The 14707-nt window shown below is 27.5% G+C and overlaps 4 protein-coding genes across 9 annotated transcripts; 2 read left to right on the forward strand and 2 right to left on the reverse strand.

The window, feature by feature from the left end:
* The first annotated feature begins 375 nt into the window (after positions 1 to 375).
* Positions 376 to 8253, forward strand: LOC116424560 (palmitoyltransferase ZDHHC2). 5 transcript variants are annotated; one of them, XM_076367536.1, is made up of 9 exons: positions 376 to 925; positions 1500 to 1526; positions 1625 to 1719; positions 1808 to 1928; positions 2086 to 2309; positions 2413 to 2542; positions 2634 to 2760; positions 3516 to 3602; positions 4759 to 6790. In XM_076367536.1, the coding sequence occupies exons 1-9, from the start codon at positions 778 to 780 to the stop codon at positions 4898 to 4900; spliced, it is 1101 nt and encodes a 366-aa protein (XP_076223651.1). In that variant the 5' UTR covers positions 376 to 777; the 3' UTR covers positions 4901 to 6790. The 5 variants fall into 5 exon arrangements, with proteins under 5 accessions (XP_076223651.1, XP_031826979.1, XP_031826978.1 ...); XM_031971119.2 differs by lacking the exon at positions 3516 to 3602 and adding an exon at positions 6797 to 8253 and having other exon boundaries at positions 378 to 925; positions 4759 to 4889; XM_031971117.2 differs by lacking the exon at positions 4759 to 6790 and adding an exon at positions 6797 to 8253 and having other exon boundaries at positions 379 to 925.
* A 72-nt stretch (positions 8254 to 8325) lies between these two features.
* On the reverse strand, positions 8326 to 9989 carry Gip (hydroxypyruvate isomerase-like protein Gip). Of its 2 annotated transcripts, none has more exons than XM_031971123.2 (6): positions 9845 to 9989; positions 9318 to 9525; positions 9116 to 9227; positions 8856 to 9028; positions 8662 to 8781; positions 8326 to 8595 (listed from the first exon to the last, which is right to left on the reverse strand). In XM_031971123.2, exons 2-6 carry the CDS (start codon positions 9511 to 9513, stop codon positions 8408 to 8410), a joined length of 789 nt encoding a protein of 262 aa, XP_031826983.2. In that variant the 5' UTR covers positions 9514 to 9525; positions 9845 to 9989; the 3' UTR covers positions 8326 to 8407. The 2 variants fall into 2 exon arrangements, with proteins under 2 accessions (XP_031826983.2, XP_031826984.2); XM_031971124.2 differs by lacking the exon at positions 9845 to 9989 and adding an exon at positions 9803 to 9841.
* Positions 9990 to 10020: 31 nt separating this feature from the next.
* On the reverse strand, positions 10021 to 12815 carry CCT8 (chaperonin containing TCP1 subunit 8). Its single transcript, XM_031971111.2, has 5 exons — positions 12638 to 12815; positions 11814 to 12116; positions 11083 to 11727; positions 10568 to 11008; positions 10021 to 10496 (listed from the first exon to the last, which is right to left on the reverse strand). Exons 1-5 carry the CDS (start codon positions 12695 to 12697, stop codon positions 10308 to 10310), a joined length of 1638 nt encoding a protein of 545 aa, XP_031826971.1. The 5' UTR covers positions 12698 to 12815; the 3' UTR covers positions 10021 to 10307.
* Positions 12816 to 13176: 361 nt separating this feature from the next.
* On the forward strand, positions 13177 to 13988 carry Ggamma1 (guanine nucleotide-binding protein subunit gamma-1). Its single transcript, XM_031971125.2, has 2 exons — positions 13177 to 13345; positions 13619 to 13988. The coding sequence occupies exon 2, from the start codon at positions 13643 to 13645 to the stop codon at positions 13853 to 13855; it is 213 nt and encodes a 70-aa protein (XP_031826985.1). The 5' UTR covers positions 13177 to 13345; positions 13619 to 13642; the 3' UTR covers positions 13856 to 13988.
* Positions 13989 to 14707: the final 719 nt, after the last annotated feature.

Genomic DNA, 14707 nt, shown 5'->3' on the forward strand with positions numbered 1-14707 from the left:
TAGAAACTTAAGTATATGTAACTTGAAAGTTATAGAACAATAATGTAATAATTAGACTTTTGTTACATATCTGTATATTTCATAAACGTACAAAATTTACAGTTTAGTTTAGTTAAGCATTACAGATTATTAAACATGTATTTACATTTTAAAATATATCTCTTAACGGATCAATTTATATCTTTTAAAATTCCTTTAAGGCAATTCCGCAGTGCCATTATGGTTTATTCATATGATCCATGGCTGTTTTTGAATTACTGGCGCGGGGAAAGTTGCAACTAATGTAAACGATGCTTTCAATCATGTTACCAACATAATCATAAATAAGTAAGTGGTACTTCAGCTCTATGCATATGCATTTAGTTACTCCAAGCTTGAAGATTCATTTTCAATATATAATTTGGTTTTTTTATGTTTGAAAGAATGGGAAAAGAAAAAAGCAGTTATCGATATGAATTATAAGTTGATGTATCCATGACAATAACAGATTTCCATACTTATTAGTTAATTCTGTAATCATTAAATCTGTTTGATGATCGATTCGAAGGAAATTTAAACGATACACGAAAGGCTAATTTTCTAGGAATATTCGTTTATCGTTTATCACGCATGTCGTCTAGGGCGGAACGAATCAAGTGAATCAGTGTACAATGGCTTGTGTTTCGATGGAACATCGAATTACATGTATGTGCTTCGTACAAGGTGTCCGCGACGATGCAGAGTTTTGATTATGAAAAAAATAATGTATACGTAAACGGGGAATAATCTTGTGCACAAATGCATATCTGCAAAACAGTAAATAGAATGGGAAAGCAAGACGGATCTTGTTGGTGGTTTATGAAGACGGTCACCTGGATACCAGTTATTTTCATTTTAACGATTATCGTATGGTCGTATTATGCTTATGTGGTGCAGTTATGTTTTTGTAAGTACCATTTTTCGATTCTAACATACCCAACAACACCATTTATCGTTACCATCAATGTTTCTTTAAATAATTCTGTTTTTTTACTGTTTGTTTATAATAAATAATCAAATCTGTCGCCTAAAGAAAGATTGAATACACGCAGAACAAACAATAAATTAATGTTTCCTTTAACCGAATGTTACAATATCTAAAAATGTTCTTATTGCTGTGTACAATCTGTATGAGTTTATGAGTGGAATTGTTTACATAGACTTTTACTTCCAGATCCATATTGAGATCCATAATCCATATGAAACATATACTTGATGAATAAAATAAAAATATTAATTTTTATTGGAAATAATTTCTAGTATAATTTTCAATTTTTACATCAAAATCGATTAAAAAAAATTAAAGGTTTTATTATTAAAAAGTTTGCTTAGTCTCAGTTTGATATTTTAAATTTTAATAATATTATTTAATTTGCCCACTTTTCCTATTCAACTTTTTAATTTTAAACACTGTGTGTATCAATACTTGATTATATTATGCAAGTTATATATTGCTATTAATCTTGTTTTTCTTCTTTTAGATACAGTAGATAATTATGTTCAAAAAGGTATGTAAATTTTTGTTTATACAATTAAATAATATTTTTACGAATAAGAAATATATTTATTTAAAATTGTTAATTACATTGTGTTTGTTTGTTGACAGCCTTTTACCTGATTTTTTATCATGCCTTATTCCTAATGTTTTTATGGTCGTATTGGCAAACTGTATTTACAGATTTAGTAATAATACCGGATAAGGTAAAATTTAAATTCTGTAGTAATTATTACATTATATAAATGCTTTATGTATATACATATATATATATACATGTATATTTTTATATAGTTTAGAATACCAGATGTAGAAATGATAAAATTTCAACAAGCTGAAACTGAAGAAGCAAGAAGACAAATTTTAGAAAGATTTGCGCAAGATCTTCCAGTCACAAATCTTACCATTACAGGAGGTGTGTTTGTTTACCTTTTCATATAATTATTTATGTATCTATAGTCCTTTAGTCCTTTTAAAATGTAATTAATATATGACTTTTTATGATCAATAGTCATGCGACAACAATTCATTGGTGGATATTGTACGTATTTCATATATATTACTTTTTTTAGTAATACGTGTCTGTGAGAAATGTCAGTTAATTAAGCCAGATCGAGCACACCATTGTAATGTCTGCAGGACATGTGTTTTAAAAATGGATCACCATTGTCCATGGGTAAATAACTGCGTAGGCTTTCACAACTACAAATTCTTCATGTTGTTTCTGGCGTATGCTCTTCTTTACTGTATATTCATTACTGCTACATCTTTACAGTATTTTATACGTTTTTGCAAAGTAAGTATAAATCTGCACAACAGTTTAATCCAATTGTTTACTATTTTATTATATTTAAAACTGATATTTTATTCCTATAATGATACAAACATTTATTACTCAGGGAGAATTGGATGGAATGGGTAGATTTCATCTTCTGTTCTTATTCTTTGTGGCATTGATGTTCACAGTTAGCCTAAATTCTCTTTTTCTGTACCATTGTTATCTGGTTTTACATAATAGGTCAACATTAGGTAAATAAAATGTTAAAATAAAAAGCATGTCCTATTACACTGTATAACATTTTAGATAATTTAAATATTATTTGTTATAATACATTTTCAGAGGCATTTACACCGCCTATGTTCCGTACAGGAAAGGATAAAGATGGTTTCAGTCTTGGAAAGTACAATAATTTTCAAGAAGTGTTCGGTGATAATCCTAAACTATGGTTCCTTCCTGTTTTTACTAGGTATGTTTTTTAAACATGACTCAAGTGTTATATTTCTTAACAATGTTTTCACTATAATAATATAAAATGTTTAAGACTAAACTGTGAACCACTTGCACAATATGAAAAACTAATGCAATTTTTCTAACTACTTACATTTCATACTTATTTTGTGTGTAATAATATATTTATTATGTAATAAGCATGAATTGTAAGTATGTACTTACATATATGTACAAAAAATATACAAAGTAGAATTTAGTGTATATCCATGGATGTTAGATATCACTCATTACAGATGTTGGAATTTTTAAATATTAAATGTGACTATATATAGAAAATTAGAATTCTTATAAAACTACATTCAACCTGTAGCGTTATTTATACGTATCGTATACATATCGTACTCCTTCTTTGATATATGACTCAGGTAGACATGTAGTATGACTTCAGGAAGAAGTTATCATTTCACAGATAAGATATGAAATGAAGAAAATGGTAAAGTAAAATGATAAAAAGTGTTATACTTTGTAAATATACATATATATATATATATAGATTTATAAACTGCCTTAAAAATCAGAATCATATAAAATAATTTTTCATTTCGTTTAACATCAAACTAGGAAGTAAAAGACAAAAATATTATCTCTATTAGCAAGGTACTATTCATTATAAATTTCTTCAATATTTCAATTGATTATACTGCATTATTTTATCTAATAGTAACTATATTAATTAGTTAAATCGCGATGGGTGCGTTGACTGTGTTTTAGTCTTGGAAACGGTGTCACGTATGCAGTACGCGCGCAACATCAAGGCCCACCCAATACTTACGACTCCATGGGCAGTACTCGAAACAGGTCAGCATTATAAAAGTGTAAAATGTCAAATTGATAGTTGTAATAACTTTTACTATGGAACTCATTATAACATCATTGATTGAAAGGCAGTTCATAGTTCATTGAATAGTAACATTAATTGTTATTGTATATAATTATTTAAAGGAAAACATTTTCTTCATATTTTTGTTTTATTTTCTTTATTCCTGTTTCTGTTTAGATTTATACATTTAATTTATAAAGGAAACATCTCTTGTTTTAAATATTTTCCTTTCCTGTTTATTCTACACAGAGTTCCAAAGTAATGAACATGCATACATGTTGCTTTCTTGATGCATGCAACTGTTTATTTCCATTGTGTTCATATATTTTTTTTCTAATATATATAGCAATATCATAAAGAGTAGTTATTACACTCGTAAAATTTGTTCAGTTACTATTAACTTTGATATTTTATTTGTAATAATACTAACAAAGTTATGACTTGGGCACTGTAACTAAATGTTTACTCCATGCCTTTTATTTGTTTGTTCACTCATGGTATATGTGCTTTCATACTTATTAAAATATGTTGCTAAGCAATTTTAAAACTGTAGTCAATATAAACCTAACTTGCGACAATACATTAAAGAATATAATATGTATATTACATTCAAAGATATTGTTATCACTATTTTAAGTCTGTACAATATTTGACATATATGTTTGACATTGATGGTATTTATAACAGCGTTTATAAATAAATTTAAATCTGTGTCTGTACAATTCATCTGCAGATAAGCATTAATTGTGACGGATTTAAAAATAGGTATTAGCTTCATTTTAAATTGATATTTAAACAGTGCACGTGTTCTTTCTTTCTTTTAGGTAGATGCATCATATTGTGCATTAATCGATTATGATTACAAATTTCTTACAATTTTGAGAGGTATTGTGCATCTGGTTCCTACAGACTGATACATAATAAATTGTTAGAAGTGGCATAACTATAACATTATTTCTGTAAATTTGTCACATCGAAGATAATAAGTCACAAACAACTGTGCAAAAGACTTTTATATTTAAAGATTAAAATTCATGGTAAATTCCGAGCCTACGATATTTAAAAGCGAGTAGTTACGCTACTTCTGAGTACATGTGGGATAACATCGAGTAGAAGGTAGGGTGTGGGTTACAGTTTTGGCGATGGGGTAAACTTTCCTGAACGGCTGTGCAATGAAGACACGCATACTCTGTTGGGGCATACTACCCAACAGTGGGGTGATGAGACCGAGCTTGACTCTCCACCTCCTTATGGGTCGCAAGCAGGTATTGTGTAGTTTGAATCCCTACGTTGAGGCTGTGCAATTAAATACAGTGTCCAACAACATGCTACAGTATTCCTGATGCAAAGCTTTGTTAGCTGCAATTACTCTGTCTATAACATCCATAAAAGAAATAGATTTGGTCCTGTGAATACTTCTATAATTCACATGAGCTTATACATTACACTATTCTTCTTTTCCTTCTTAATGAGTTATTATCGTTGCCTCATGACACAAAAGTTAGTGTTCATTTTAGAACATTTTTAATGCTGTATACATGATTAAGACAAATAATTAGTTACTGTTAATGTGAACCCTTTATTCTACACTGTCCTTATAAATTTAATCAAAGTGTCAAGCATTAATGAAAGGAATATATACTATTAAAAGTAGAAATTTACAGATATTATTAAAAACAGGTATACTACTTTTTCGTGTCATAAATATATGGTGGATATAGATTTCAAGGGTTAATTAGCTAACATATTTTAATCATTTTATTTCTTAACAGTGTGACATATTTTGATTATGAGTATTAATCGATAAACGGTTTATGAACTCTTACATTATGTAAGTACAACTTCCATTATACAGATTTTTTTAAACTAAAGAGATCAGTGTTTTAATGTGTATACTTGTTTAAGAATAGGCTAATGTCAAATGGAGAATGTACATTTTTATAATACTTAGTACAAACGTAATTTGTATGATAAAACTATAGATAAAGAACTACGCCTAATGAAGTCCATAAAGATTGTATGAACTATATATTAATAAAATTACATTCCTTGTGTATCTGTCAGTGTACAGGATACATATGAAATATTGTACATGATAAATATCAAATGTTACTGTCTATTATACAATAAAACCATAACTAAAAAACAGAAGAATAAATTGGTAATGTTGTAAAATTGTATGTATTTGTAGAATATGAACAAATTTTTCTATACAGTTAAAATTTAATGTATCCAATGTAGTTTTTAGAGTTGATTGCTATGCATGATTGTAGATTATTCTCACTTCTGTAGATACGCATGTTCTATCGTACAATGCTAATAAAATTAATAAATAATTAAAAAATTTAAGGTACATTTGTCTGTTACATCTGTGATTGTATGTTTTAATCCAATTAAATCGTTTTATTACAAAATTTCTAGAATTCAACTTTTATCTAATAATTCTATTTACACTTTTAAAATTAACTACAGTAATTTTATCTCTTTCATTACTCATGAAAATGATAAACTGAAACATTGTAATTGCTTATTTGTTAGTAAAAACGCATGTGACTCTGCATATCATATTTTATAAAATCTAATTATATTTTAACTTTATATATGTGTGAATTTACTAATGTATTTTGTAATCATTCCTAATTGATTCAAATTATAACTATACATTTATTCAAAAATATATGATTACATACTTATTTTGATATAATAATCCACAATTCTCGTTCTTTAAATAGAATGGTGTTAATTGTACATTTAATCTGTTTTAACATTCTGTAACTTATCATGTTACTAAGTTAAAATTCAAAAGCATTTTTATATATATTATGTTTAAAGATATTACTCCCACATGTATCGAATTAATGTCTAAGACAGCAGAACTCTTTGTAAGGAAGGTATGCAAAATAGAAATTAGAAATGTGAGAAACTTATTGGAATTATCATCAATATGAACATTTTTGAAACTGTACATAATAAAATTGTATTGTCGCATGTGTTCATGTTTTTACAGCTTTTAGAAACTAACATCTAACATTATTTTTTATAAGTGAAATGCTAATGTTAAATAATTACATTATTGTTTATTACTAAAATTATAATTACGATTTTAAAAATATCTGAAAGTATTGTATTAATAACTTTGAGTTTGATTAAATACATTTCGAATATTTTACAGCACTACTGTAATAGGTTTTGCTGCAGATGCAAATCAACCACTGGTGGATACAACCGAAGTTGTTTGACACAGCAGTTAAATTTCCTTCATCTTTATTACAGACAGACAGCTCTTTGTTAATGTTTAACAAAGGCTGATTTCAAAGTCTCTACATAAATCCTTTGCAAATGTATCATTATTTTGCAACTAAGTATTCTATGAACAAAACTCTTATCAGATAAATTATTGACCCTGTTAACGAGTTTACCTCGTACAAAGGGTTAATGTAAAGACTACGTATAGTACAGAGTTTAACAGTCTTATACATCATATTCTACGTACATTAACGGGAAAATTATTACAATAATTAAAATACATAATAATTTACTTAGGTTTTTTGACTCGAACATGCAATGTCATTAATGGTGAAGCTATTATACATAATAGCATATGTAATTGTTATTGTATTTTGTAATGGCTTCGTCTTTAAATGCTAATAAGTTGCTATTAAAAGATTATTTATCTTTAAAGCATAAGAAAATGAAAAATTGATACAATGATCGATGTAAATTATAACTAAAAGAAATTACTGCCGTGAATGTTACAGACATGTATAATACACAGTTAAGATTTCAGTGAATATTAAATATTAATAGAAATACCGTGGTTATTAATGAAATTATTGACAATTATATAATTGTCAAAATACATGAAGAATTGGAAAAATTGCTTTAAACTATGAAACATTTCCTATTTCAGACATACTAAAACAAATGAACTATTGTCTCAAAGATTTTAAAAATTTGTATAACTACTTTATTCAAAACTATTACTGGTTTTAGCCGCATTATTACTAATTTAATTATATGTTTAATTTTAATAAAGGAGGAATTCAATTAACGAATTTCTACTGAACACATATTGTGCTTAAACTTTCAATTGTTTCTACCAAAATATGATAAACAGTTTCGTAAACTGTTAACCATATGTGTATAGTAGAAATGACAACAGTAGTACATATTATAATTGATTACAATGTGTCAATTTTTGACTGATACATGTAACATGCTTGCAAACATAGAACAATTTCCTTTAAACATCTCATATTTTTTGTACTAATACATTGTTTTGCATTTTTTGTATTGTATATTTCTGTTTTTAAACATTTATGTATTTTGTAAACCTTATAGTATAATACAATAACAAATAGTTAAAATATATTTCCTTTCAGGCAATTGAAAAAAATGAATTATTAAATAAAGAACATATTATATAAGTTTACCAAGCAATAAGTAAAATAAGTAAAGGAAATTTGATTTTAGGTATTAAAACTTTCGTTATACATTGTTTTTGTGTCTACTATAAATAACAGGAAACACAAACTAATTATTGCGACAATATACATTAATTATTATAAAGCATTTATTCAATTAATACACACACACACATATATATATAAAATAAATTCAATTGCTTTTTTTTCGTATGTATATAATGTTTATAATAAAAATTTAATTGTAAAAAATATGACACATTTTAAAATGCATGTAATGTTTGTAAAATGTTCTTTATTCTTTTCCTATGTAATGTTAAAGAATACAATAATCATTATTTTGTATGGAAACAGTATTATCACAACTTGTAACCATATTTTTGCATCCAACTTAATCCTTTCACTGAAGATGATTTTGGACGATACTCCAAACCGACATATCCATTGTATCCTTCCTTTTCTAAGACAGAAAGTATATATTTATAATCTATCTCTCCAGGAGTATCAGGTTCATGTCTGTCTGGAACTTGAGCAATTTGTACATGTCCTACAAACGAAAAAAAGAAATGAGTAATCCAATTATTTACATATGCATATAACAATTAAGCTGTACCTATATAAGGCAAAAGTTCCTTAATATTTTTTGTAATATTTCCACATATCTGCTGTAGATGAAACACATCGAGTAATAATTTTAAACTTGGATTATTTATTTTTTTCACTATCTTTAAACCTGTATTAAAATTTCATATTAATAACGATAATATTTATTAGCATGATGAATTTTGTTTACTTCTTCATGATTACCTTTTTCAAAACTGTTCATATAATAATTTGGAACAGTAATACTATTGATAGGTTCAATAACACCTGTAATTCCTTCCTTCTGAAATTTCTCAACTGCGTACAAAAGATTCTTTTCATATACATCATCATTAACATGTGTTGGATCATTCACTTTACCAGACATTACATGGATTCTGGTAAACAGATACAAAATGAGTTAGAAATTCAATTTTACATAGAGATTCGTAATTATAATTAATTAGTGTATCAGATATTGTTACATTTTGCAGTCCAATGCTTTTGCATAATTGATTGTTGTATCAATACTCTTTTTAAAGTTCTCTTCTTCTCCAGGGACTGCTGCAAATCCTAATTCTCCTTTTGATACATCACCTATTATAATAAATACCTTAATGTAATGTTTATGAAAAAGCTGAAATAATAATTTCCAATATGTTTTCTCTTTTATTTGTTTATAAATACCTGTGTAAACATTTATGAGAATTTGTTCAATGCCAGCATTTTTTTTAGCTTCAGATACATCATTAATGGAAAAACCAAAAGGAAAACCGCTTTCCACAGCTTTAAAACCAGCTTCTTTTGCTAATTTGTATCTTTCTTTAATAGATGGTGTCTCCATAAACATGAAGGACAAGTTGGTAGCAAACTTTAGACTCATGTTGATTGTTTCCTTTTAAAGTTAGATTTATTACTACTTGTAGTAAAGAAAATTTTATATTATAGAAGTATGACTTATGTAAGTGCCTTATCTCCTCTAAATAAAGTGTACATTACTATAACATAATTAGATAAGAATTATCTTTTTTTAGTGTGATTATGTAGAAATAAATATTTCACTGTATCACTCCTTAAATTATATAATTACTGTACATACATAAAGTTACATTTTTTCAATTTTATTTGACTTAAAAAGTTGATTTTTTCATTAAAAAATATAAACACTATACCTTAAGAGGCACTTAATATAGATAAGTAATCATAATACTAACCTCAATTTTAAGATGTTATCAAACTTACAAATTTCTTCTTACTACTCATGTACCATCATGTTCATTTAACATTGCTTAATACATCTCAAATTTAAAAAATGATATTGCTAATTCTAATATATTTATTATATTTTCTTGTTACAATTAATTAGTCAAGGGAAAATAAAGAAAGAAAGTAACATAGTATAATTAAATTTTATTAAATATATCAGGATTGAATGTATTTATTTTTTAAGGAAAGTATAAAATAGCGCATACTTTAATTTAGTTTATGAATTGTTACGTGTTAAAAAATTTGAAGCGTTGTAATATCATATCTATATGACGTAAATGATTGCATAAACATTTTTACAAATACTTTTCGCATATGATATTTAAGATCAATTCACTGAAAGCCAATGAAGTGCAACATTATAAGTTAAACATAAAGGTTAAAGGAATTAAGGTGATTTTATATATATTATCACTCATCGTCATCATGAACACCGCCACCTGGTACTTTCGGACCTCCGGCACGTTTCGCCATTATAATATGATCGACTTTAAGAACAGTACATGCAACATCGACGGCATATTTCAAGCCCCATTGCTTTGTTAAGAATGAGTCTAAAATTTGAGCTTCTGCTGCATCGACGAGTTCTGTACCCTTTACCTAGAAATAGACATTTATTCGTAATGTTCTTTTAAAAGAAATGTTTTTAAATGAATTAATTAGAAACATACATTGATATCAAAGCCATAAGTTTTTTGGCCTTCTTTATGGGCTGCATAAAGTTTTGACAAAAGTTCAGGAGCATGACTTCCACTGTTCTCTGCTAAAGTTTTTGGGAATATTTCCAAAGCAGTTGCAAACCTATGTGCTGCATATTGTTCTAAACCTGGTAAGGTGTCTGCAAAAGTGTCAAGCTGTGATGCTAGTTCGATTTCAGTAGCTCCTGCACCAGGAAGAAATCGTCCATCTCTTGTTATTCCTTTAAACGTATTTACACCGTCATCGATTGCACGTTCAATGTCATCCATATAGTTTTCAGTAGATCCTCGAACGATTATGGTACTAATACGACTGTCTTTGCCACTTATTGAAAATTTCACTACAATAGTTTCTCCTATTTCGTCAATATATACGGAATCTGCATACCCTAACTCTTCTTTTGTTGGTGGTATCTAATGTAAAAGAATTTTTTTATAAAGATTTTTTATTCTTGCAATAATGAAATATGTAAAATAAAATTATTTACCAATTTTGATAATGCAATAGCTCCAACACTTTTACATAATCTTCTAATATCAAACTTGCTAGGTATACGAACAGCCATTAAATTATATATTTCCATATAATGTAATGCCATGTCACCAAACTTTCCTCCAGATACTACAACGGTAGCTCCACTGTCAGCAATTGCTTTTATTTGACTTTCTAATAGAGATTCTTCTCCTCGAGAGAATTTCATTAGTTCATCTGCTGACTTTATTAATACAGTTCCTTTTGTTTCAGTTTGCATAATGTCTACTGCACATGTGTAAACAGCAATTTTGGCATTATCCGTTTTTGTAATATTCCCTTCCACTTGTCGCTTGAATACCATTCCTTGTACAACTTCAGAACTAGATATGCCGCTGCCAAGTATTTTACAGACACGTACATTGTCTACATTGAAAGTAGTTTTTTCAGGTAAAATAGATACACAAGCTTTTGTAACAAGCGAAGTGAGAGCATCTTCATTTCCATATTGTTTACTCATAATAGCTGTCTTTATCCCAACTTTAACTTTCTCCTCATCTCTATAATCTTTAATTTCATGACAAACCAGTGATGGTAATATTTCCAAAGCTTTCTTTAACGATGCTTCGTATCCATCAATTATTTCAGATATATTAACTCCCTAATATAAAATAAATTACATTAAAATGTCATTTTATGATATTGAGCAACAATGTCAGCAATTATATTAATATTTAAATATCTCACCAAACGAAGTAATTCTTCTGCAGCAGTAAGAAGTGCTCCAGCAAAGATTATAACAAAATTTGTACCATCACCGACTTCTGCTTCTTGCATTTTGGATGCCAAAACCAATAATTTTGCAGCTGGATGTTCAACCTCTAATTCATTAATAATTGTTGCAGCATCATTAGTAACAAATAGTTTCTCAATATGATTAATAACCATTTTATTCATGCCATTTGGTCCATATGCAGTTCTTACAGTTTGCGCAAATAATTTGCAAGCTTGTATATTTCTATATACAGCTTCTTCAAGACCTGAAAAATACTAATACAAAGGCAAAAAGAATATTAAATTATTAATTTCATGGCAGCTAATCACTGAATATTTGTTTTAAAAAATTAAAATTATATGTATATTCATAGTTTATTAATAAGTTTATTTTATGAATATATTAATATATAACGTATAATTCAATAATAAAATGTAGAATATTTGTAATAACGAATAAAATATTCATTGGAATGCGAATCCTAATTAATTGAAATGTACGAATTCTGTTCGTACTCGTTGTAATTAAACTGACAACTTATAGGCTATGAACCGGTAAGGAACTGCTAAAGTAATAAGGGAAGAAAAAAGGAGTAAATGAGAAATTTTAGTTTATCCAACAGAAATATACTTTTTAGTATAGCTTGAATAATATGGAATGAATTATGCCTATAAAAGGCAACGTTCATCGTATTCACATCGACAGGAAAACATTATTCTGTCGTGGTTCGATAACATGTTACAGAAACATGGGAAATATCTATTGTAAAATATTACAGACGATTTCCTCAACTTACACGGGCTCCTTCTTTGAGCATTTGGGCTATGCCCGGTGCCTTTGGTACGTGTAAAGCCATAATTTTTGGAAATTAAACGATCTCTTGCTCACGTGCGATTCACAATTGATATTCTACCACAGAACACCTTTATTCAAGCAAAACTTCGGTCTTATTTCGAAGACAACTTATAGCGCGCATGCGTGTAATACCATCGAGGAGGTTCTTATGTTCGCCGTAGTATTAATAGTTAAATTTAAATGAAGATTTGAAGAAAAATTGAATACAGACATAATTTTATGGTAAATTTTATGTCATTCTTGTACTTGATATAAAGAATTTCAATTAAGTTGAAAACGTTGTAGGTAAATAAAATGATAGACACTTTATGTTATGAGTTTGATAGTTTTACGCATTTATTTCTGGAAACTTCTATTACCGGCAATGCTTTATAATTTTTGCGATATAAAAATAAATTAGTACTTGTAGATAATCGTATATTTAACAAGTATGAAATTAAATTCTTAAAAATATCTCAAGCGTAAATGTTTTATTTATAGTAGAATATTTAACAAACGTATTTATTAAAAAGAGTCTTAATGACAATAAAGGATATTTCTGCCATGAAAACCAGCCTAAAGGGATAGGCTTTCATTATAAGCTCTGATAAACATTGAGAATTTTCAGGAAAAACGGACATTTACGTATTTATAAGCTGTTGTAAAATTGGTAAGTAATAAATATATATCTCTTAGTACTTCTGCGTATATAATTTATCAAATAATTAATATTTTTCCGACTGGAAGCGATAATTAATAAATTTTTCCGTTTGGTGGAACTCATTAAAGTTCTTTGTCACTTTTCTACTTTATTGATACAAGAAGTGAATAGAAATTAAAAAATTGATTCAGGAAAATATATAGATAGCTTATCCAGTTATAATAATGAAAACATCAAAGAAAGCATGAAGTAAATATGTTATATTTTTCAAATGTTTGATAGAAAATCTTATTGTCTGCAACTGTTATGGATATGGTGATCACAAATTTACAACAACAACGCCAAATTACAGAGCAGCTTCGTCGTGAAGCTGCTCTAAAGAGGATTACAGTCAGCAAAGCTGTGGAAGATATTATGAAATATATCACCGAGCATGAACAAGAAGATTGCTTGTTGGTTGGTTTTTCATCTCAGAAGTCTAATCCCTTTCGTGAAAAAAGTTCGTGTGCCATTCTTTAAGCTAGCATGCTTAAAGTGAAGAATATATTAATTCAATCTTTTTTTCCAAGTATTCAAATTATTTTATTATCTTCACACATAAAAACAAAGAAAACTCTTTCTCTGTGGAATTATTAAAGTATATGACACATTTTATTTATTGTATAATTATCTAGGTTATTATTTGTATCAATGACACTTACAGTCATTCGTATAATTCATTTCTTATATTCAATTCAATTTATTACTATTGCTTCCATATAAACAATCTTCCATAGAAACAAATCTATTTTTTTATACATTGGATGCAGTCAGCAAGAAAATGAATCTCATGAAAACATCTAATATCACATTCTTGCTATACCATTGGCCTAAAAATGTACAATAAAAATATATACATATTTATATACAACAATTTTACACACTAATATATGTACTCTATACTGAAAGTGAAAGTCTATTTTATATAATATTGATTTTATGAAATATTTGAGGAATTACAATATTTGGACAAACAGAAAAATAGAAGAATATCTGATATTACTGTATTGAAATATGTATATACATATAAAATTTATAAACATGTTAAGATGATACCCATATTGTATGTCAATATTTTTCCGATTAAGATGTATTTACAAAACTATTGTTGGAAGGTTTGCCACTTTCATATAAAATAAGAATATTTTGATAGTATTTATATTGTCAATTATGCAAGTGTATACAAGTGTGTAATAAGTATGTTTAAGAATGTTAAATTTTAATAAAATAAAGTAATATGAATAATATAAGTTTTATTATTTTTCCATCATATATGTTTATGATAATTAATACCATTTTCTTTCATGAATTACGAAATCTAATCTTTTATTT

The sequence above is a fragment of the Nomia melanderi genome, chromosome 5 (genome assembly GCF_051020985.1).
Source record: "Nomia melanderi isolate GNS246 chromosome 5, iyNomMela1, whole genome shotgun sequence".
In the NCBI taxonomy this organism is placed as follows: domain Eukaryota; kingdom Metazoa; phylum Arthropoda; class Insecta; order Hymenoptera; family Halictidae; genus Nomia; species Nomia melanderi.